Here is a 22,803-nt window from a genome sequence, read left to right as displayed (position 1 = left end):
ATTCAAGATGGCCGCCAAAACCGGAAATTCCCTCGTATTTCCTTCTAAATGGTGAGATATTGAAAACAATTGATGGTTTTACCCTATTTCGAGGGTGCTGAATCTGAATCTGGATGATGCAACTCTTGCATCCTTGAGGATTTTGAGATATTCAAGATGGCCGCCAAAATGGCCACCAAAACCGAAAATTCCCACGTATTTCCTTCTGAATGGTGTGAAATTGGAAACAATGTATGATTCTCCCTATTTGGAAGGTGCTGAATCCGAATCTGGATGATGCAACTCATGCATCCATGAAGTTTTTGAGATATTCAAGATGGCCGCCAAAATGGCTGTCAAAATGGCCGCCAATTAAAACCGGAAATCCCATGTATTTCCTTTTGAATGGTGAGAAATTGAAAACAATTGATGGATCTACCCTATTTCTATGGTGTTGAATCGAGTCTGGATGATGCAAACCTTGCATCCTTGAGGGTATTGAGATATTCAAGCTGGCCGCCAAAATGGCCGCCAAAATGGCCGCCAAAATGGCCGCCAATCAAAACCGGAAATTTCTATGTATTAGCTTTTAAATGGTGAGAAATAGAAAACAGTTGATGGTTTTACCCTATTTCGAGGATGCTGAATCCGAATCTGGATGATGCACCTCGAGATAGTCAAGATGGCCGCCAAAATGGCCGCCGAAACGGAAACTCCAATGTATTTCCTTCTTTTAAATGGTGAGAAATTGATAACAATTGATGGTTCTCGTCAATGGCACAGTTTGAACTTGCTGTATATACAGTGAAACCAGCTCTACTGGATATATTTGAGTTGGTACGATACAAGTGTGCAAGCAATTAACCCTTCAAGACTACAGATGCGGTTGAATTATTGCAAGATTACACTGTTTCCTCTACATATAATGGATAAATTTTGAACACTAACAATTAATGGACAAGACATGTTCATCTAAATCATATTGTGATAGTGATGAAGAGAAGTGTACAGAAATTACCCAACATTACCTGCCTTAATCCATGAGCAGTTTTAATCTCTTTATCCATGAACACTCAAATTTGTTATTTGGTTTATATTGGTGGTCTTGATGACATTGTCGAAGACACGAGTGGGACATTTTTATAGTTAAGCTTCAATTTTTTCTTCCATATGATGTAACATTATGTATGTGTATATGTATATATGTATATATAATCTATTACAAACACACACGAGGGGACGGACAAATCACAGGTAACGCGCCGTGAAAAAAAAAAACTGAATGAAAATCAAACGACAACATGGAAGGTAATAGTTGATAATCCAGTACTTACGAATATCATAATCGCGCAGAGTGCTTTTGAAATTACCCTTATTGATATCTACTATAGTGGTCATGGATGCAACCATTTCCAATGACCTAATCAGAATATGCGACAAGTTTCACAAGAATACGAGGCGAGACTCGTCAGAATACAAGACAAGTTTCAACACCAAATACCAACATGCCATAATTTAATTTTACTCTATTGATAGCCGAAAAGGATTAACTTTACATCTATGGAGCCATGTTATTGGCGACCACAAGCATTATTTCATAACAATTATGCATAAAGACATTTTCAGTCGTATCTTTCTTTGCGTTTGTACGTTTCGGTATGATGTCAATATCACTTCCTTTTTTTTTTTTCCAGTACGTGTTAAAGTTCCGTTTGAGACATATCGGAATATCTCAGTATATTACAATACCATTGTGACAATTATTTTGACTGTCAATAAATTTTGGCTGATTTGACAAATTCGCTCAACTGAGTTGAATTCAAGAATACGAATTATTACTTTTCACCCTGCATGGGTTTAATCGCCCGCTTCGCGTTGGAGCACAATACTTCACCATTTCAGTATAAGAAAATGTTAAGGAGTTTCCGTTCATACAGGACATTTATAGATGTCCGAAAACCTTCAAAGACCTTCAGCACCCTCGAAATAGGGTAAGACCATCAATTTATTATACAATTTTTACCATTAAGAAAAAATATATTAACATTGTAATTTCTGCCACTTATTTTGGCTGTCATCTTGGACGTCTACAAACCCTAAAGAATGGATGAATTTCAACAACCAAGTTTCGAGGGTGCTGAATAGGGCCTAAAATTTACCAATTTTTGACAGTTATTTTGGTGGTCATCTTGGACATCTCAAAACCCTTAAAAAAGAACACGAAAGTTGCATCAACCAGGTTTGGATTCAGCACGCTCGAAATAGAGTAAAACCGCCAATTGTTTTCAGTTTTACACCATTTAGAAGGTAATATAGGGCTTACATGGAAATTTTCGTTTTTGATGGCCATTTAGGGGCCATTCTGGCGGCCATCTTTATTATCTCAAAACCTTCAAGGAAGTAAGAGCTGTATACTGGAGCTTCAAATTCAGCAAACTTAAATAGTGTAAAACCACCAACTGTTTTATATTTTACACCATTTAGAAGGAAATAGGGGGTCTACATATGAATTTCCGTTTTTCGCGGTCATTTTTCGCGGTCATCTTTATCATCTCAAAACCCTTAAGGATGCAAGAGTTGTATCCTGAGCTTCGGATTCAGCACACTCAAAATAAGATAAAAACCACCAATTGCTTTCAAATTGTCACCATTTAGAAGGAAATACATGGGAACTTCCGTTTTGGGCGGCCATTTTAACGGCCATATTGAATATCTCAAAATCTTCAACAATGCAGGAGTTGCACCATCTAGATTCGGATTCAGCACCCTCGAAATAGGGTAAAACCATCAATTGTTTTCAATTTCTCACCATTTAGAAGGATATACGTGGGAATTTTCGGTTTTGGTGGCCATTTTGGCGGCCATATTAAATATCTCAAAATCTTCAAGGATGCAAGAGTTGCATCATCCAGATTCGGATTCAACACCCTCGAAATAGGATAAAACCATCAATTGTTTTCAACATCTCACCATTTAGAAGGAAATATGTGGGAATTTCCGGTTTTAATTGGCGGCCATTTTGGCGGCCATCTTGAATATCTCTAAAACTTCATGGATGCAAGAGTTGCATCATCCAGATCCGGATTCAGCACCCTCGAAATAGGGTAAAGCCATCAATTGTTTTTAATATCTCAACATTTAGAAGGAAATACGTGGGAATTTCCGGTTTTAATTGGCGGCCATTTTGGCGGCCATCTTGAATATCTCTAAAACTTCATGGATGCAAGAGTTGCATCATCCAGATTCGGATTCAGCACCCTCGAAATAGGGTAAAACCATCAATTGTTTTTAATATCTCAACATTTAGAAGGAAATACGTGGGAATTTCCGGTTTTAATTGGCGGCCATTTTGGCGGCCATCTTGCATATCTCTAAAACTTCATGTATGCAAGAGTTGCATCATCCAGATTCGGATTCAGCACCCTCGAAATAGGGTAAAAGCATCAATTGTTTTTAATTTCTTAACATTTAGAAGGAAATACATGGGAATTTCCGGTTTAAATTGGCGGCCATTTTGGCGGCCATCTTAAATATCACAAAAACTTCATGGATGCAAGAGTTGCATCATCCAGATTCGGATTCAGCACCTTCCAAATAGGGAGAATCATCAATTCTTTTCAATTTCACACCATTTAGAAAGAAATACGTGGAAATTGTCACTTTTGGCGGCCATTTTGGCAGCCATCTTGAATATCTTAAAACCCTCAAGGATGCAAGAGTTGCATCATCCGGATTCGGATTCAGCACCCTCGACATACATCGTAGGGTAAAACCATCAATTGTTTTCAATATCTCACCATTTAGAAGGAAATACGTGGGAATTTCCGGTTTTTGCGGCCATCTTGGTGGCCATCTTGAATATCTCAAAACCCTCAAGGATGCACGAGTTGCATCATCCGGATTCGGATTCAGCACCCTCGAAATAGGGTAAAGCCATCAATTGTTTTTAATATCTCACCATTTAGAAGGAAATACGTGGGAATTTCCGGTTTTGGCGGCCATCTTGGCGGCCATCTTGAATATCTCAAAACCCTCAAGGATGCAAGAGTTGCATCATCCGGATTCGGATTCAGCACCCCCGAAATAGGGTAAAACCATCAAAAAAACATTGGGTGGACGGTAAAACAAGGTTCAGCCTCTGGCACCCAGACTATTTAGAATGGGTGGTAATGTTCAAAGGAAGCAATTTCTGCCAATGTGGAATGATTTAAATAGATTTGGAAAATGTGATCCATTTTACCTAAATGCAAACTGAGTTCATGTATCTGGCCTTTGGTTTTGCTACTCAGTGTGATTGATTGTGAAGCAGACCTACAGAGACTCCAACCCCAAGCACCTTCTGATCGGGAGATTCTCCCGCCTGAAACCCCTAGCAAACGGGAGACTCCAATTTGATGTGCACAAAGCACACATCACGAGCGCAAGGTGTGAAGCTCCTTGCGGCCGGGGTCCAGCTCTAGGGTTCTAGATGCTCTCTTGTGCTATCTAAGGCTTATTTTTTAACACACAATGATAATAAGTAGGAAATCATTTCAAGCGGGAGACACAGAGCTAGAGCGGGAGAACGGGAGATTTTGCGAAAATGGGCTTTCGGCGGGAGATCTCCCGTCGAAAACGGGAGAGTTGGAGTCTCTGGACCTATAAATTCAAGCACCCTTGTGAAAGTTCAGTGAATAAAAACCCAGAAACATTCGCAGCATGAAACTTTTGCAAATCACCACTGGCATTTAATACATTGTGTAGACAAACACTCCTCGCGAAATTCATGAAAGTATTATACATGCAAAAGTTTATGGTTTTACAGGAGAGGAAATAAATTGTTTTGCATACTTCCTAGGTATAATGCTGTGTTCCCTTGTATCCATTTTGGTTTTCTAATACGACTGAAGAAATGTTCAAATCTTTTCATTCTTACATGTTTTTATTGCAAAATGAAATGTAATAGAAAGTATATTAAGCAATTTGTAAGAGCTGTGAAGGTTACCGGTACTCTATAATACTGTAAAAGTGGACATTTTCGCGGTGTTGAAATTTTCGTGCATGTCGCGCAATCAGAAACTAGCGCGAAAATAAAAGCACGCGAATATTTCTGCTTGCCATATGTTCCTGTAGTTGATGTCTTGATACCGCAGAATTAAAAACACGCGAAACTCTTCTTATCCGGCCGAGCGCGAAAAATTAGTCGCGCGAAAATATCCACTTATACTGTACTGGGCTGGAGTAAATACCAGTTACCAGATATTATCAGAAGTGAATACAATGCTTGTTAATCATTAAGATTGATAGCAGTTTTTCTTACAATTCTGTTGATTCAAGATTACAAAGTTGAAATAACATTCATAGGAATCGAAATATTATAGAATTGTGTTTGGAGTGAGAGAGTGATATTCCAGTTACAGCTGAACTGCAAACCTTTTATTTCAAGGTTGATCCTCTGTAAGTAGCACAACTCACAAGTGAGCCAAAGTTTGACTATGAAATCAAATGGAAATAACGAAATGTGGATATGATAAGTTTGACTATGAAACCAAATGGAAATAACGAAATGTGGATGTGTTAAAGTCAATGTCTGCTAAACTGTTTACCTATCTTAGCTCTTCTGTGCCAAAGGTCTGGCATCCAACGTGCCTCGTCCTTAAACTTTTTTACACTTTCAGCTTCTTATTGAAAACCCCATATGATAGATTTTCACCAAACTTTGCAGGCAGCATCCATATGGTGATAGGATCATAATTTGTTCATAATTATGGTCTCCATGTCCCACCTGGGGCCACCAGAGGGCCCCAACAACCCAAATCAAGGAATCCTTACAAATCATCTTCCTTTGAACCACAAGTGATAGAGCTTAGTTAGGGCTAGGAGTAAGTACATTGGTAACTGTATTAGATCAAGTTTGTGCATGGCAGATCCAGAGGTGCCCCTCTTAGAACCTGGGAGTGAGGGGCCAAGTTGGGGCCCAATTTTCACATTTCTTCTTTCTCCTGGAAAATTTATTTTCAAATTTTTACCAAACTTGGCAAGTATTTTCACTTTGATTATAGAATACAGATTGGCACCAAGTCTCACTTGGAGACCCCCAGGGGGCCCATAAACCTCCAAATCGGAGGATCAGAAATACTCTAAATACAATGTACAGTACTGGTAGTAAATGCACATACGCCTGTCACTTTCAAGTTTGTCCAGTGGTGGCCCCTATGGACCCAGACCAATTTGGGAGACAGTTTTCACATTTGGTCTTATTTTTGAAAACTCATGTTAAAATTTCCTATAAACTTGACAGGTATTATTGTCATTGTGATATCTACAAATTATGGACATCATGCACTTTTGGCTGTTCCCCCAAAGTTCCCCAAGTTTGCTACGTTCTCCAAAAATGTGTGGAAGGGGAACTTGTGATACTCGTGTGAGCGTGCTTGATTACGTTCTGTTTCCTTGTGTTACATCCTGTGAGCATAGTCTTCTTCATGTGTGGCCAATGTCCTTCATTTTTAAGATCAGTTCAGATATGAGATATGTGAGTATATCCCAAGCATGTACAGGACAACTTGCATTACTCAAATCATGTACGTTTTGCTAATCACTGAGATATATGTATGTCATTTACTCTTTGTCTTTTTATTTCGTTCCTCATGTAGGTATTTTGTTTATTCCATGGGATGGCATAGTGGATCATCAGTGACAACAAAAGCTAATTATTACTTCCAAGAAAGTCTGTGTGCTCAAAGAAGATGCAATTAAACGATGGATTGAACTACTATGACATTACTGCTGATGTTCAAACCAAGAGAATTTTACAGTTATTTGTCCTTTTCAGCGTAGCATTGCAATGTGTATACCTTGGCTTTCTGTACTTCTTTGTTCGTCAAAAAGTAGTGGACTATATTCCTGAGCAGCAGCTAGACAGGTTGCCATATTGTGTGCAGTGTAGTGAAGGACGTGACGATTTCATTTCACAGACTACGGCAACGAGAAAGCTTAAGACAAGAAGTCGTGCAATGGCTGAGAAAGGGTCTGAAAATGTCCTAGCACCTAGCATTAGAAGTCTTCAAAGTGATTCAGGTATGGAGTCGGAGGGCCAGCCGGGATCCGTTGGAACGTCTCCGCCCTTATCGTACAGAGAACTGGAGGGTTACCCTCCGGAAATCTTTAAAGCGCCCCCAAATGATCACTATCTGTGTGGGATATGTGGCTTGATTACCAGATGGCCAGTTCAAACAGACTGTGGATGTGGCTTGTTTTGTCACGGCTGCCTACATAGACATATAAGGTGAGTTCTGAGTTCACCTGTCAGACAGGGATGAGGCCAGAGAGATGGATGAGAAGAACCAGAGTTAAAGGACAAGTTCACCTTCATATACATGTGGATTGAGTGAATGCAACAATATCAGTAGTTTTAATACATCAGTGAAAGTCCAAGGAAAATCGGACAATCCATTCAAAAGTTAAGAACTTTCAAGGTCTCATTGCCACCATTGCTAGATGACGACTGCTACAGTTCGTGATGTCACATGCGAAGAATGATACAATGAAGTTATTACGAAAATTTGCCATATATTCACTTTTATCTCATAATAAAAGAGCACTTGACTTGCCTCTTCCAGAAGGTAGGGGGAATAAAATTGTAGAAAACTTGCAGTATATGAATACTGCACTGCAATTATGGATTCAAATTTCATTAAGTTCAAGTTGCATAAATCTACAATCATAAATTTCTGTATTAGAAACAAGAGTAGAAATTCATTGATGTGTAACATTATTATAAGGAAATTTTTTGATGTTTGGAAGTTGAGTAATAAAGTAGATTGCATTGTAAAGACAAGAAAGAGACACATTGGTAGCATGTGCAATGTTCCTGTGCTCAGAATTGTCCATCCTGCCCACAACTGACCAGTACTTGACCACGTTGTGTCCCCATGCAGGTCCAATCACCAGCCGGATTCTCTCCCATGTCCACGTTGTGAGGAAATGATTCCAACGAGGGATATACAGCTGGATAAAATTGCACATAGACGTTTGCAAAAGTTAGAAATCACCTGCCCGTTTGGATGCGGGGCAGAAATGCTCCTAAAAGACTTGGATAAGCATGAGGAGGACTGTGAGTTCGTCTTTATTGATTGTGTGAACAAATCCCAGGGATGCATGGAATCAGTGCGCAGAAATGAACTGGCAGAACATTTAGGCAGCCGGTGCGATTATCGCATAGTGGTGTGCGACCATTGCAACATGCAACTAGTAGCAAACAAATTACAGGTAAGTGTCTTCTGTGTGGAATATATTATTGGGGCCTCATCAGATTCAGTTTCTTGCAGGAGCCGAATGGCCCAAGTGAAGCCGTTTCAATCGCTCACTGCTCACTGTCCATCCTGCATTATTAGAAAACTATTTCACATTTTTATCGTCTTCTTGACAACTGGTGACTGGATTATATCTCTTGACTATAAACTTGACAAGGAATCATAGCTTGCACAAATGGTAATGGTGCCCCCAGTATGCCCCTACTAGAGCAGGGTCCAAATATCTCAAATAAGCAAATGTTGATAACATTTCTTATGTTTTGTTTCTTTCACATTAAACATTTTTCCCAAAGCACTCTTCAAAATGCCCTACATACTTTGGTGAATGTGAAAAGAGTACATGATACATCTGCAGATTCGCAGACAATGATGCTAATCATGGCTTATTAGAGCCAGAATGCTGATTGGGTTCTATGTAACATTTCACACTTTCACATTTAACCGTATTTTCCCAAAGCACTCTTTAAAATGTCCTACATATTTTGGTGAATGTGAAAAGAGTACATGATACATCTGCAGATTTGCAGACAACAATGCAATTCATGGCTTATGCAGGGTTCCACACTAACTTTTATTTTTTGTGGCCCAAAGGCAAACATCCGACCTTTTTTGATGGCCCGATAAGGCCACCAAATTCTTCATTTCTGAAATTTTGGTGGCCCTGGGCCACCGGGCTACCATTAATGTCGAGCCCTGGCTTATGAGAGCCAAAATGCTGATTGGGTTCTACATGTGACATTCACACTTTCACATTAAACCATATTTTCCCAAAGCACTCTTTAAAATGCCCGACATACTTTGGTGAATGTGAAAAGAGTACATGATACAGCTGCAAATTCACAGACAACAGTGTGAATCATGGCTAATATAAGCCAGAATGCTGATTGGGTTCTACATGTAACATGTGGAAGCATTATAACTTTATTTGCTTAACATTTGTGATGGAATCCTGTTATAATGAGTAGTCAGTGTGAAGATCTATGGTGTTTTACCAGGGAGGTCCACCTCCATGATTTTACCTTGTGGTCTCAATGATAAAACTGCAAATGAAAACTGGTGTACCGCGGAGTAAACTTAACCCTAACTAGGCTGGGCCTTTTGAGGTGTTCTGTGGCTGGGGGAGAGTTGATTCAACCCCCCTCCCCCTGAGATCTCGGCCGCTGATCACGCAATCGCCATGAAAATTGACATGTGCATTACCTGTGGCGTAATCTACCAAACTATACAAAAAGAAATAGAAATTTTTATTATATTGATTAATTATGCTAATATATGTGTAAAATCATACATTTTGCTCTGAATCAGAAAGTAAAGCTCCTAGAATCCTAATTTTTGGTGATAACAATTTTTGTAGTATTCCTAACATTGTACACAAAAAATCTTGGTATCAAATTTAATTTCTTATGTATTTCATTGTTTCATGAATTTCTTTTGTATTTCTTTGTTTTTCAACCTTTTGCTTTATCATTGTTTTTCGCAAAATTCATGACAGAACCTATTTCAAACATAACTATGCTAACATTGTTTGATTTCAGCCTATGAAAGTGAAAATAATCGTATCTTTATGAATAAGGGAGAAAACTCCATTTGCATCTAGACTTTATACACAAAATCACATTTTTGAGCCATTTTCGGTCTGACAGTCATGTATACAAGGTCATGCACCGTCGTAGCAGTATGCGCGATTTTCGCGAAAATGGTGTCAAAAGATGTGCGAGACTTGAAAGTAAAAAGTCAGTGAACGGCGCGGTCAAAAAGTTTTCGTGCCCGGCAGATTAGTCGTGAAAAATGTCAAGGGGGGTTGATTCAACACCCCCCCGGCCTTTGTAGGGTTAAGAAAAAAAATACAAATCATGAACCAGTTAAAGGGCGACTCTGCTGAGGGGCTTGTTTCTGGAGTCCTTGATTAATTAAGGACATTCTTTTCCATACAAGAATTGTTGCCCCCTTTGATATTACTCAGTGATGACCTCTTATCACTTACATGTATTGCCATTATTAAGCATTCTGATGTTGCTCGGGATCAAAAGGAGGGAAATGACTTAATATACTGTGTTCAATATCATTCTGTCATTGATATTTTATTATTTGTGTAAATATCCTTTCTTGTAGTAGTGGTGTTTCTTCATTTTAAATGCCAATCATGGGACTACAAGCCTGTGCAGACATAAAGCAAAACAAAACTTGCTGATGAGCACTGAAAACATTCTGGAGGCAAAAAAGAAGAAGAATAAAACAGATAAAAAAGATTTTAGTTATTGAAAATAAAAATGAAAAAATCTGTTTGTATTAAGCACGTAAGATCAACTTTTGAAGAAACTTTTAGTTTTATTTGAAATCTTCATTCTTGTTTATGATTTTAAAAACCCACATACAGTGTACTATAGATGGTTAAAGATCCCAGTTAGAGGTCTCCACTACCACAGGATAAGGCCCCCCCCCTAAAAAAAATGGTTTGTTTGCCCTTCGCGACCGACAGAAAATCACCGAAATTTCGAGTCGCTTTTTTTTTTTTTTGCCCTTTCAAGTTTATTTTTTCCACAAATTTCAAATTTGTGAATGGTTTTAAACCCAAAATTATCAATTTTAAGCTAAAGAAAGAATGAAAAAAAAAAGTCTTCAAATGTTTGTGTTTTTTTTTTTTTTTTTTCATCTCATCGACCCGTTGTAATTGTGTTCGGGCCACGTGGGGCCGCAGGCTACGTTTTAATGCATTGCATGCTAGCTACCTTTTTGGCTCAATTGTGTACGTGCATGCGCACAAAATCCAATCAATGCATGCATATGCGCATAGGTAGTGCGCTAGCTAGCTAGCTACCGTAACAGCAGCGGCGCAGCACAGCGCGGCTGCCAAGATGGCTACTTTTGCAGCATCCGTTACCAGCCGTCATGGCACCAAAACTGTTTGGGGTTCAGTTGCCAGCATCTCACTGGAAGGTACTTTTTTGGAGCTGTTTGCAAAATTTAACAAAGATGAACGTTATAAGTGTTTGTCAGTGAGTGTTGTTTCTGCCTCGCGTACCGGGCCCTGGCAAGACGTAAATTTGAATGAATCCCTCGGAGTTTTGAGTGCATTGACATGGAAAAAAGGTTATTTATTAAAAATAAAAAATATAAAAAACGAGCTACCGACCCTCTTGGGTTTTAACAATTAAGGGCAAACAAACATTTTTTTCTTTTTTTGGCTAACATAGGGAGATTTCATCTTTCCGCTTCCTACATGGACAGGAGGGTTTTTTTCTTTCTTTCTTTCTTTTATTGCTGTTGGGTGGTGGGTTTTTTTTTTTTTATAGGGTGGGGGGATTTGGGGGGAGGATGGGATTTCCCCAGTTTTCGCTAGTAGAGACTGTATCTTTGCAAGAATATGGATAGGAGCTATAACAGCAATAAAGTTACACCAGTTAGATGTGGTTGTAAGAAATCCTTTATTTGATAACAATTCATCTGATAGTTTTTGAATCCTGGTTAAATACAGCACCATGCAAGATTGCATACAGGTACACTGTACACTCCACCTATAGAGTGTACAGTACATCCGCATTACAGCATTGCTCCTTCATGACACATGCTCCATTCTGCCCATCACAAACAAACGCACAAAATCAATACACGTAGTGCCTTTGTAGTCTCTCTTGAAGGGGATTTCCCTTATCTTTCCACACTCGTGTAATACAGTGACTGCAAGGACTGCCCACGTGGCTATTCTTTTCCTTTGTTCTTTGTATTAATGTGTTCCGTTGTTCCCCATTATACTGTGGCTGAAGTGGTCAGTGATCAACAGAGCTGTACATTGTTTCCACTTTATCTATGTGAACACGCTCCACTGCAACCACTTCTTATACTGTTAAACTCTCAGTAGAAAACGCTCAATAAACAGTATCCATGGGAATGTATGTAAAATGTATCACATGTATGATATCGTGATGGACAAACTCGACATACCAGCTTCATAGCCGTACATTCACTCTCAAGTAGTTTACTCACTACAGTAATGTCCAATGGCATGTGTTTACAACACTGCAAATTTACTACTCTTACATGGCAATATCTGGATCAGTTCAAAGTTAATATAATAAGAAAGATTAAAAGTTGATAAGCACTACTAACACTAACAGTAAATGTTTGATGAAAATTGGATAAGAATAAGGGAAGTTATGACATATATTTAAGTTTTGCTAATTCTTTGCAAAACAGTTCTTGAACAGTCAATATGAATATAATGCAATGATTGAGTTCATGATATACTAGTAATCACCTTGCAACTTGCTCTTCATAGTTTGTACCAGTACATAAAATCTTGAAATCTTTAAGGGTTTTTCTTTTTTGTTTAAATGCAGTTATGCTCCAGCCTCAAATCTCAATAGATCTGATTGTTTATTATTTTGAAGTTATGAAGTGGGAGTAAAATTACTATTGTGTACTTTTTTATGGCTGAAAGGTTTTTTTTTCTGCACATGATCAGTGGAAACTTGTGAAGTGATGACATCTAATCACTCATTTGCATTTTTATATCAATTTTTTTAGAACAAAAATTATCAAACTTCACAATTTTATCAAATTTTCGCTGTTGCGCTTATAAAATTTTTCTCTCTTTCTTTGTTTTTAAGACTAACTTGTAACTGGTCCAAAATTTCTCTTTGAATAATATATCAGATTATACACCTCATTTTGTGCATTTTCAGGTATGACATTTATAAAATGGATAAAGCAGTATGCTGTTCCTCTGTGTTGAAATGTTGCTTTGACATACATATCTAAAAAGTGATACAAAATATCTTTGCAAAGTATTAGAGTGTGAGACTTTGCATGAGAAGAGATGATAGTGAAAATGTTTAGTTTTAGAAATCTATTAAATTCTCAGAGGTTCTGAAGTATTAACACAAACATGCCAGTATAAATGACTGCACAGTCAGTTGTATATAACTTTATTAACAAACAGTTTTGTGATTACTTTCATTTTCTGCTGTGGGTTAGGCACATACACACTGTACCTAACCACATAACCACATATTCACATATATTTCACCAACCAGGCATGCACATACAATATAGGCTTCTTTGGAAATAAAATTCTTTCAGTTTGATTTCTGGGGACTGGAAGCAGTGACCATGAAGAGTAAACTTGTTCTGTCTGCAGTCGAGGAGTGGTCTTTGTATGGATTTGTGATGACAAGCCTTCAGTATACAAATGTATGGGCAGTTTTGGTGACACGTTAAAATTTCAAATCACAGGACATTATGCTCAGCTCATACAGTTGTAAGGCTGGTATGAGTCAGTAAATAGATATTTCTAGTCCACTTTCCCTGAAGATGACTTAAATGTTTGGTATACTAGTAGTATAGTCAACTTTGTCACACTGGATTACTTTACTATAATTAGTGATTGCCCTTTTAATTAGGTTTTTATATAAAATATACACTGTATGTTCAAAACTCACTGCTTTATGACAGTACAAATGAAGAAATACCTGTGTACAATGTACTTGAAACCAACAGCCTCTCAAACTGGGGGGGGGGGGGGGGGGGGGGGGGGAGTCTGCATGCTTTATGTGTCATGCCAAACAAATGGGAGTAATTGATATGCGGAGAGTTTCATTTTCAATTTTTTGATGAATAGGGCCATTGTCCCTGTCTGAGGTGGAAATGTAAGTGATTCATCTATCGGACATTTTAATTCAATCCCTTGGTCTGTGCCTAGTACTGTAAAATGTGCTATGTGCTTTTTCTTCTGAAGGATCCCCTGCCGATTATACCGTCAAACATCTTTCAGGAAGAACTACCAGAATTTGAGACAAAATGTATATAAAAAATATGCAGAAGAGTATTGTCGTATGTACACGTTTTGTGGGGATTGCAGCAGTGAGGGAGGGGAAGAGTGCAATATTATATAGGATCATCTTCCATCATTGGTTGTAACAGTAGAGAGAGTTAAAGGGGAAATCCAGTCCAAATATAAGTTAGTCTGATAAGAAAGTATAGAATAATATGAGTTCAATGGTATAAATTTGATCGAAATCCGATGAAAAATAAGGAACTTATGACATTTTGAAGTTTCACTATTTTTTTTTTTTTTGGGGGGGGGGAACAGTCTTTGAACAGTCAATATGAATTTTATATGTAAATGGCAAAGTGAGCATCTCATTCCCTCATAACTTACCATATAGTTTGTACGTAAAATTTTGAAATTTCCAATTTTTCACTCAAACACAATTATGCCTGAGGCTCAAATCCTCATATATCTAAATGATCACTATTCTGAAGTTATTCAGCCAAGAATAACGTCATGTTTCAGACTTCAATGACAGAAACATTGAGTTTTCATTATTTTTGTGTAGATGATCAATGGAAAATTGTGAGGGTATGACATGGTTAGCTCACTCATTTGCATATTCATACCGAGTGTACAGGAAATGTTTTGGAGAAATTAACAAAACTTCCAAATTTCATAACTTCCTTATTTTTTATCCGATTTCAGTCAAATTTTTACTGTTGAACTCATAAAACATTACTCTTTTTTTATCAGATTAACTTATATTTGGACTGGATTTCCTCTTTAAAGTGTTAAAGGGACACTTGTTATTAAATCACAAGTTGGCTCACAATGAGGTAATGCTTTCAGCAAGGTGAATTTGGCAGTTCAGATTTTCTGTTACTTTATTAATAGTTGGTCTCTTTTTTAGTATGTTTCCAATGAGATATTTTCTTAAAATGACGTAAAATTGGAAGCCTTAGTGTCATTGTATGATTCTTGTGTCACTGTACTTCCTAAAAAAGAAATCCACTCCAAAAAATTGAAAAAATCCCTGCAGAACAGTACAAAAATGATCAAAATCGGATAAGAAATAAGGAAGATATAACATTCTGAAATTTCAATGTTTTTTGGGAAAACACCTCTTGACAAGTCATTATTAGTATTCAAATCAGCAAGTTGATGATGACATGCTCTCACAATCGTATTCATTTCATATACAAATACCAAAAATCTCATTTTTCAGGTGTATATTGATAAAATTTGCCTCAAAACAACCCAAAATAAAAAAAGACCAAATGTTACCTCTGATATATTTTGGTATGGAAATATGCTTTTACCTGTATTAGCTAAAAATGATAATAAAAATCTGAATTTCATATGTATACATGAAAAATTGTGAGGGCATGGCATAATGAACTCACTCATTTGAATATTCAAACAATTAAGGACTGATCAAGAAGTGTGGAATTTCAAAATGTTATATCTTCATATTTCTTGAGTATCCAATTTTTGTTATTTTTGGAACATTCTGGAGGGATTTTTTGTCCCCGCCGAACGAGTTCGAGCAGGGGACTATGAAACGGGCTCCGTACGTGTGTGTGTCCGTGTGTCCGTCCGTCCGTCCGTGCGTCCGTGTGTCCGTGTGTCCGTCCGTGTGTGCGTCCGTGTGTGATCAAAATCTTCAATTTGCTACTTCTCTGTCATTTATGAGCCAATTTTGATTCTGTTTGCTTTATATGATAGCACTACATGGGAGCTTTGAAACTTCTACACAGAATTTCAGTCGTGACCTTTGACCTTGACCTTTGACCTAATTGTACATTTTGCTACAAAATGCTACTCCTTCGCCATTTCTAACCCGATTTCGATTCCGTTTGCTTTATATGATGGCACTAGTTGAGGGCTTCAAAACTTCTACACAGAATTTTGACCTTTGACTTCTTTGACCTTTGACCTTGATTTTTGACCTATATTGTGCATTTTGCTACAAAATGCTACTCCTTCGCCATTTCTAACCCGATTTCGATTCCGTTTGCTTTATGTGATAGCACTAGGTGAGGGCTTCAAAACTTCTACACAGAATTTTGACCTTTGTCTTCTTTGACCTTTGACCTTGATTTTTGACCTATATTGTACATTGGCTACGAAATGCTACTCCTTCGCCATTTCTAACCCAATTTCGATTCCATTTGCTTTATGTGATGGCACTAGGTGAGGGCTTCAAAACTTCTACACAGAATTTTGACCATTGACTTCTTTGACCTTTGACCTTGATTTTTTACCTATATTGCACATTTTGTTACAAAATGCTACTTCCGGCGGGGACATATATTACGCACCGCGTAATTTCTACTTTTCCTTGTTTTTCTTTCTTCAGGAGTTTATTTATTTTTAGGGTGGATTTCCTCTTTCAGTATCTAAGCCTAGGGGGCAATAGCAGTAAATGATTTCAGTATGTGTGTGCCATTGCATACAATTGGATGTTTCCAACTGCAGTTGATGTGACTCTTATGATAACATACCACAAAGGTGTCAAGAAGTGCAATACTATTTCATATCATCCATGTGTGTAAGATGATCTACATACAACACACTGTAGGTGTACATGTATCGGAATATCTCTATGCAGAAATAATTGCACATTATGTGTTCTTTATACACACTTTAGACACTGTTTGGGGGCACATGCCATGAAAGCCGGTGAAGTGCAGTATTTCATAGTGGTAAATTTGGAAATCATTGGTGATTCATTGAGTTTGCAAAAGTGAATCCCTGGTGAATCAAAGGCTTGCCAAATATCAAAATTAGTGGTAAAAAAAAAAGAAAGAATAATTTGAAAGTAACAACTTGCTCAAAAATAATGGTATGTTCTATATTTTCTTTAATCCTCTCCTTCATGAGACAGTATTTATGCAGAAGACACGAAGAAGAAAAGAATAAAGATTAGTTAAAAGAAATATTGCATTCTTCAATACAGTGATGGAAGACATTCACAATGGACAACAATGCTCTGGAGATAAGCTTAGGTGAAAATTGTAAACACTTGATGATTCCTTGAAATACTGGCCTCAGCTACAAATTATGTAGGTTTCAGTTTTCGTTATACCTATCTGTATTGGCCATGGGAACCTCCAAAATACAATGGGGATCGACTGAAACCAAGGTGTTTTGAGACCTTCCTCCATTTAAGCTGGCAAGATTTTATAGCAATAAACATAGAATATAACAGACTCAGCTGTTGGGGTGACATGACCTCTTATCTGAAAAATGTCAAATGCAGAGACTCCAACTCTCCCGCTTTTGACGGGAGATCTCCCGCCGAAAGCCCATTTTTGCGAAATCTCCTTGAGATTTAATTTCTCCCGCTTGAAATGATTTCTTACTTAATGTCATTGTATGTTGGAAAATAAATAATAGATAGCACGAAATAACATCTAGAACCCTAGAGCTGGACCCCGGCCACAAGGAACATCGTGCTTTGCGCACATCAAGTTGGAGTCTCCCGTTTGCTAGGGGTTTCAGGCAGGAGAATCTCCAGATCAGAAGGTGCCTGGGGTTGGAGTCTCTGCATATGTTCAGGAGAGCGAAAAACATGGCAGCCAACAAAGCAGTAACAAATGGGATTGCCTTTCCTTTGAAATGCCGTGGTGGCTTCATTTTTTTTTTTAAAGTAAGACATTGAGGAATGGACAGGACATCACTTGACTGATTTTCAGTCAATTATTCCAAAAAAGTGATTTTCACCAAAATTTGGGATACAAGGTCTTGTCACCCAAGCAATGTATGTGTATTATATGTTTATATGTGCAAATAGTTTAGGACTATAGATATGAATACATTGAAATATATTTACTGTGATAGTTCTGCAATGCCTTGTTGCTTTTCTTTCTGTGTGTGTGTGTGTGTGTGTGTGTGTGTGTGTGTGTGTGTATGCGTGTCTGTCTGCCTGTCTGCGTGTCTGTCTGCATGTCTGTCTGCGTGTCTGTGTCTGTCTGTCTGTGTCTGTGGGGTCTCATTTTGATGTGCCATATTGTCAGGCAGGCCTGTTCACCATATACCATAAGAGGACCCAAGTACCACTTAAGACTGGCACAGATGTGGGGATGTTGTGATTTATGGCTACACATAGCTGATTATCCCATATTGGGACTGGTGATCTGTCTGCTACTTTCCAGTGTACATGTAGTGTACGTGATGGGGTACTGTTATAGGGGAAGTCCAACTTAAAAATTAATTTGTGTGAATAGAAGCAACAACAAAAAATTAACAAAATGAGAGGAACAGGACAGTTAAAAGTTTGATAAAAGGTGATGAAAACTAAGGAAGTAATGATTTTTTTTTGAAAGAAGTATGATATGAACTCTCTCACTTACCCTTTGCCCTGTGCCTTAAATTCTTAAAATCTCTATCCCCCACCGTTTTTTTTTAAACTACTGATGGAATATATTTTCGTATGCAAGGCTTATATAGAAAGGATATTTACAATGATTGCAATAAGTGTGCAATACAAGTAGAAATTTTGTAATTAATGTGGGACTATGAGCATTTCTTATCTTATATTACAGAGCAAATGGAAGCTGTGTGTGCATGTGACATCATAAAATTGCTAATTTGTATTCGATTAATGATGACTTCGAAAATTTATAACTCTCTCAGTGTCATCAGAATTTGCTGAAACTTTTCACTGTCCTGTTCTCTCTATTATTATTATTATTTTTTTTTTTTTGCTTGTGCCCAGTTAATTTTAGTGGTGGATTTCTCCTTTTATGCTGCCTTCTCAACATACATATAATCATGTAGCCTGCAGCATAGTGCTCACTTAATACTTGGCTACGGTGCTAATACATGCAACAAAATTGTAGATGCAGGTAGTCTTTTTCTTGTCATGGATATCTACTGCATATTATGAAGACAACCTGCTTTAATAATCAGGTCATGGGAATATTCTTGGCTGTAACACTACCACTATCTTCCCATTAATGTCTCAATAGTGATGACTTATTCTCCATGCCGGTATTTTTGGGGTGACATCATCTGTGTGCAAATACAGTAGATACAAGTTGTAGTGTTGTTGATTTAAGACCCACCCATAAGATTGTGTTCACAATGTAACCTTTAGAAGTCTGCACCGTTTCCTGTGAATGTTAATGGATTCTTACAGTTGTACTAGAATGAAGTGATACTCATCTCCTATGTGCTCATAGACTGTATTGGGGAATCCCCGTACACATGCACATGAGGAAACTAACAGGTTGTGCACCCAGCATGGGGGAGTCACATGACCTTTCGACCCAGGTTTTTTTTGGTAAAATGTTGCGAAATGTGTTCCCAAATACATTCTAGAGAATGTGACAGTGCAGATGATATTAGTCTACAAGTGTAGTTGATTTCATGTGGTCATTTTTTTTTTTCAACTCAGCACTGCTGATATCTGTAGCCACAATGGCCTGAAGTTATATTGAAATGAGATGAAATAAGAATGAAACCCAAATATGTAGGCCTAATATGTACATGAATTGAGGGAATACAGCAATATTAGAAGAACACATCAGTGAAGTAATCAGACAATCTATTCAAAAGTTTTGAATTCTTAAGATTTCCATATGCAGAAAGTGTAAAGAAAATTCAACATATTTTTACTTATCTAGCATAATGAAAGAGCACTCGACTTGCTTCTTTCAGAGAGCAGGGGGGAATGATTCTACCTTTACATTTGTCCATTGCAAGTTGAGGGGATGTGTACTCTTCATTAAAATTGATAAAAAAAATTGTAATTTAAATTGTATTTCTTAGAGAGAACATTGTTAAAGATAAGGGAAGATTAACCAAAACAACAGGTTGAATTTGAATGTCATTGGAAATATTTTAAAGACATTTGACATAGGAAATTTCACTGTTGCAATGTCAGGAGAATGAGAAAACTGTAAATACCATCTGAATGTTATTATCAAATCACTTAATATCACAGAGCCTGCAGGAGCCTCAAAATGTCTGATTCTGAAGTTTCAAACAAAGCATTTTTCTTCTGCTTTGTTAACAAAAGAAAGAAAGAAATCGAGTTAGGAAGGATTCTTGGATGATGTGTTGGAAAGGTATATGTTTTAAATAATAGCATACACTACATGTATCTGTATTAGAATCATTAAGGAATTTCTCCTCTTGGTGAAAAAAATGATGGATACTGTAAGTTGAGCACTATTTCATTAAATGCCAGACAAAAGAGGAATCTTGTAACGCAGCTGCTGTCATAGTAGTTACAAGACTATCACTTTGAGTGAGGGACTGCACAGGAGTCCATAGACACATAACTTTGACTTTCTGATTGGCATAATTTTGGTAACAGTCGTGATTTTGCGGAGATAAATTCTCCGAACTGTTCATGTTGACTTCGTCATCTCACTTTCATTACTTGATTGATAGGATAGTCAATTACCGTCCATGTTTGATGCATCTTTCTCTTTGGGCAAGATGACTGACCAAGTTTCTATAGTATGTTATGCTTCTCCCACAATATTTGATTGGTGTTTTTTTTTAATGTTATGAGCCTCACTGTGTGCATAAGGTCGTCAGCTACAATACACATCGTAGTTGCGATGAACTGTTATCATTCAGAGAAAATGAAAGAAAAGTGTCAAGGATGTTCATAATTGTCATTGTCCTTGAGACTTTTTTTCAAGACACTTTGCAATATGCCCTCCAAAAAAGGTAAGATAATGACGTGCAACACTAATAGATGGAAAGATAGAGGATTGCTGTAGTTGTTTGTATAGGAGGAGACATGACGACATTGTGATAACAAACTAGTGAAAGACTTACTAGCTGCCAACGCATTTTTCTTGAGTACCTAAAAATAGAAAGAGAAAAATCCCATACAAAGTCAACTTTCTGATATATACTATTCCTTTCGACAGTCAAAGATATTGTTTCAGTCGTACTGGGATTTTTTTTTTTCCTGTACAGTGCAGTGATGAGGAATATGATATTGTATGAGTCAGTATTTTCATAAGCTACGATATGTACTTTCAACTGCTTACGAAGTGTGCATGTTTACGTAAACTGTCATGTGGCGGGATGTTTGTGTACACTCTCATACGTCATTGGATTTCATTCATGATGAGAGCCATCACTCTCTTTTTTTAAACGCTGGTCATACCTTGCAGATTACGTTTTAGAGACTTATGATGCCATTGGTCAGTGCACACATACCTGTAGCTTTCACTTGTGACTGATAAAGTTGTGGGAATAAATGTAATGTGGTGATTAAACCATTCTTTGTCTCTGTGTCAGAATAAAACTGATGCTGGACCTTGACTGGCTTAGAAGTAGCCACACACAGTGGGTAATAAATGCAAATTTTGATGGGTTCTAGTGAGCCTGCATTTACATGAGTTTAGCCATCCCAAATGCATTTAGCTGTTTGACTCTTGAGCACAGAGCATTTACAACGTATACAACTTGTTTCAAAACATCAGAGCGTCTTTGGTTAGGAAATCTTAATGAATTCAAACCCCAGCCTACCAAGTTTTAGTATTGTTGAAAGAAGCAATTTCTTTCATGCATGAGGGATGAATATTAGAAGCTTGTTATTACGACAGTATCTCTTTACTTCCATTCTTTCAGCATGTTGTTGATAACGTGTACGTATTATGCTTGTTGATTTCATGTGTATCTGTGTGTGTTAATTACTGTATACACCATATCTTTAGTGGGATTTTATTTTTCCTAATTTTGCGAGTCAGGTGCTATTTGTAAATTCAAGCACACATTATGATATTAACACTGATCCTTACATGAATGCGACGTGCATACATACATTGCTCTGTTGATTACTTTACTCCATGATTGCAAATTCAACCACTCGCAAAATATTTTAGAAGTCACGATTTGTGAAAACTTAGACAGATTCTGTGCTAAATATATGGTGTATATAGTATATGTTAATTATGTGTGCATCAGTATGTGTTATATCATCTATTTTGTGCGTTGGAAGACGGCCTTGAACAGTTTAGCACTCATCAGAAAGCTTCAGATTAACTCTTTTCTCTCCCCTTGCCTTTATTTTTTTTCTTTATACAGGATCATCAAAAAACTTGTGCATTTACAGAGTCTATTTCAAAATTAATGGTAAGACTTATGCTTATGTCCTCTTTGAACAGTCTGTATGTACTTTGTAATATCATAAAAGTACCATTTTCATTCCTGGGTACAAATATTTGTGCCCAGTGCATATTTTTTTTTTTTGCATTTGTTGCAGCTAATTTGACTATTCTTTTGGAACAAAGTGAATATGGTTAATGCATTCTGCATTGTCAAGAATTATCTTTGTTAGCATATACTTGCTTTTGTTTCTGCCATTCCTGCTGCGTTTTGTTCCTTGTAGCATCAGACAATATATTTCCGTCAGACTGTAACACCAGTAAATCACAAATGCTTGGTCAATTCTGTAGTATTTTCATCATTAGAAATAATTTTCTGTATTAATGAATTGCCAGATTCATTTTACAGTGAAGATGCTATTTTGGTCATGACAGCACTGCTCACAGAGTTGTGGTGGAGGTATGCAATGACAATGAATATCATGGGTCCACTTTGTGTCCACTCTCCTGTGATTACTGTATCAAAACCAGAAACATTCGTGGAATGAGACTGTGGCAAATTGGAGCCAAAGACCTTTTTCACCACATGAAATTAACGCAAATCACTACTGGCATTCAATGCCTTACGTACACAAACACTTTTGTGTGCATATTACTTTTGCGAATCTTAGCTCCTCGCGAA

The 22,803-nt window shown here is 37.4% G+C and overlaps 1 protein-coding gene across 2 annotated transcripts in view; it reads left to right on the top strand.

Annotated features, from left to right (window-relative positions):
• Nucleotides 1–22,803, top strand: part of LOC139714149 (TNF receptor-associated factor 3-like) — a 47,504-nt gene that overhangs the window by 18,322 nt on the left and 6,379 nt on the right. For both annotated transcript variants that reach the window (XM_071625867.1, XM_071625868.1), the window contains exons 2-4: nt 6,615–7,246; nt 7,899–8,229; nt 22,102–22,149. In XM_071625867.1, the coding sequence (XP_071481968.1) occupies nt 6,708–7,246; nt 7,899–8,229; nt 22,102–22,149 (918 nt within the window). In that variant the 5' untranslated portion in view covers nt 6,615–6,707. The remainder of the gene's footprint in view (nt 1–6,614; nt 7,247–7,898; nt 8,230–22,101; nt 22,150–22,803) is intronic.

The sequence above is a fragment of the Diadema antillarum genome, unplaced genomic scaffold (assembly GCF_040938485.1).
Source record: "Diadema antillarum isolate AM-2024a unplaced genomic scaffold, OU_Dant_1.0 seq00002176_RagTag, whole genome shotgun sequence".
Classification (NCBI taxonomy): domain Eukaryota; kingdom Metazoa; phylum Echinodermata; class Echinoidea; order Diadematoida; family Diadematidae; genus Diadema; species Diadema antillarum.
Note: the sequence above shows the minus strand (reverse complement) of the source record. Positions and strands in the feature narration are given on the sequence as shown.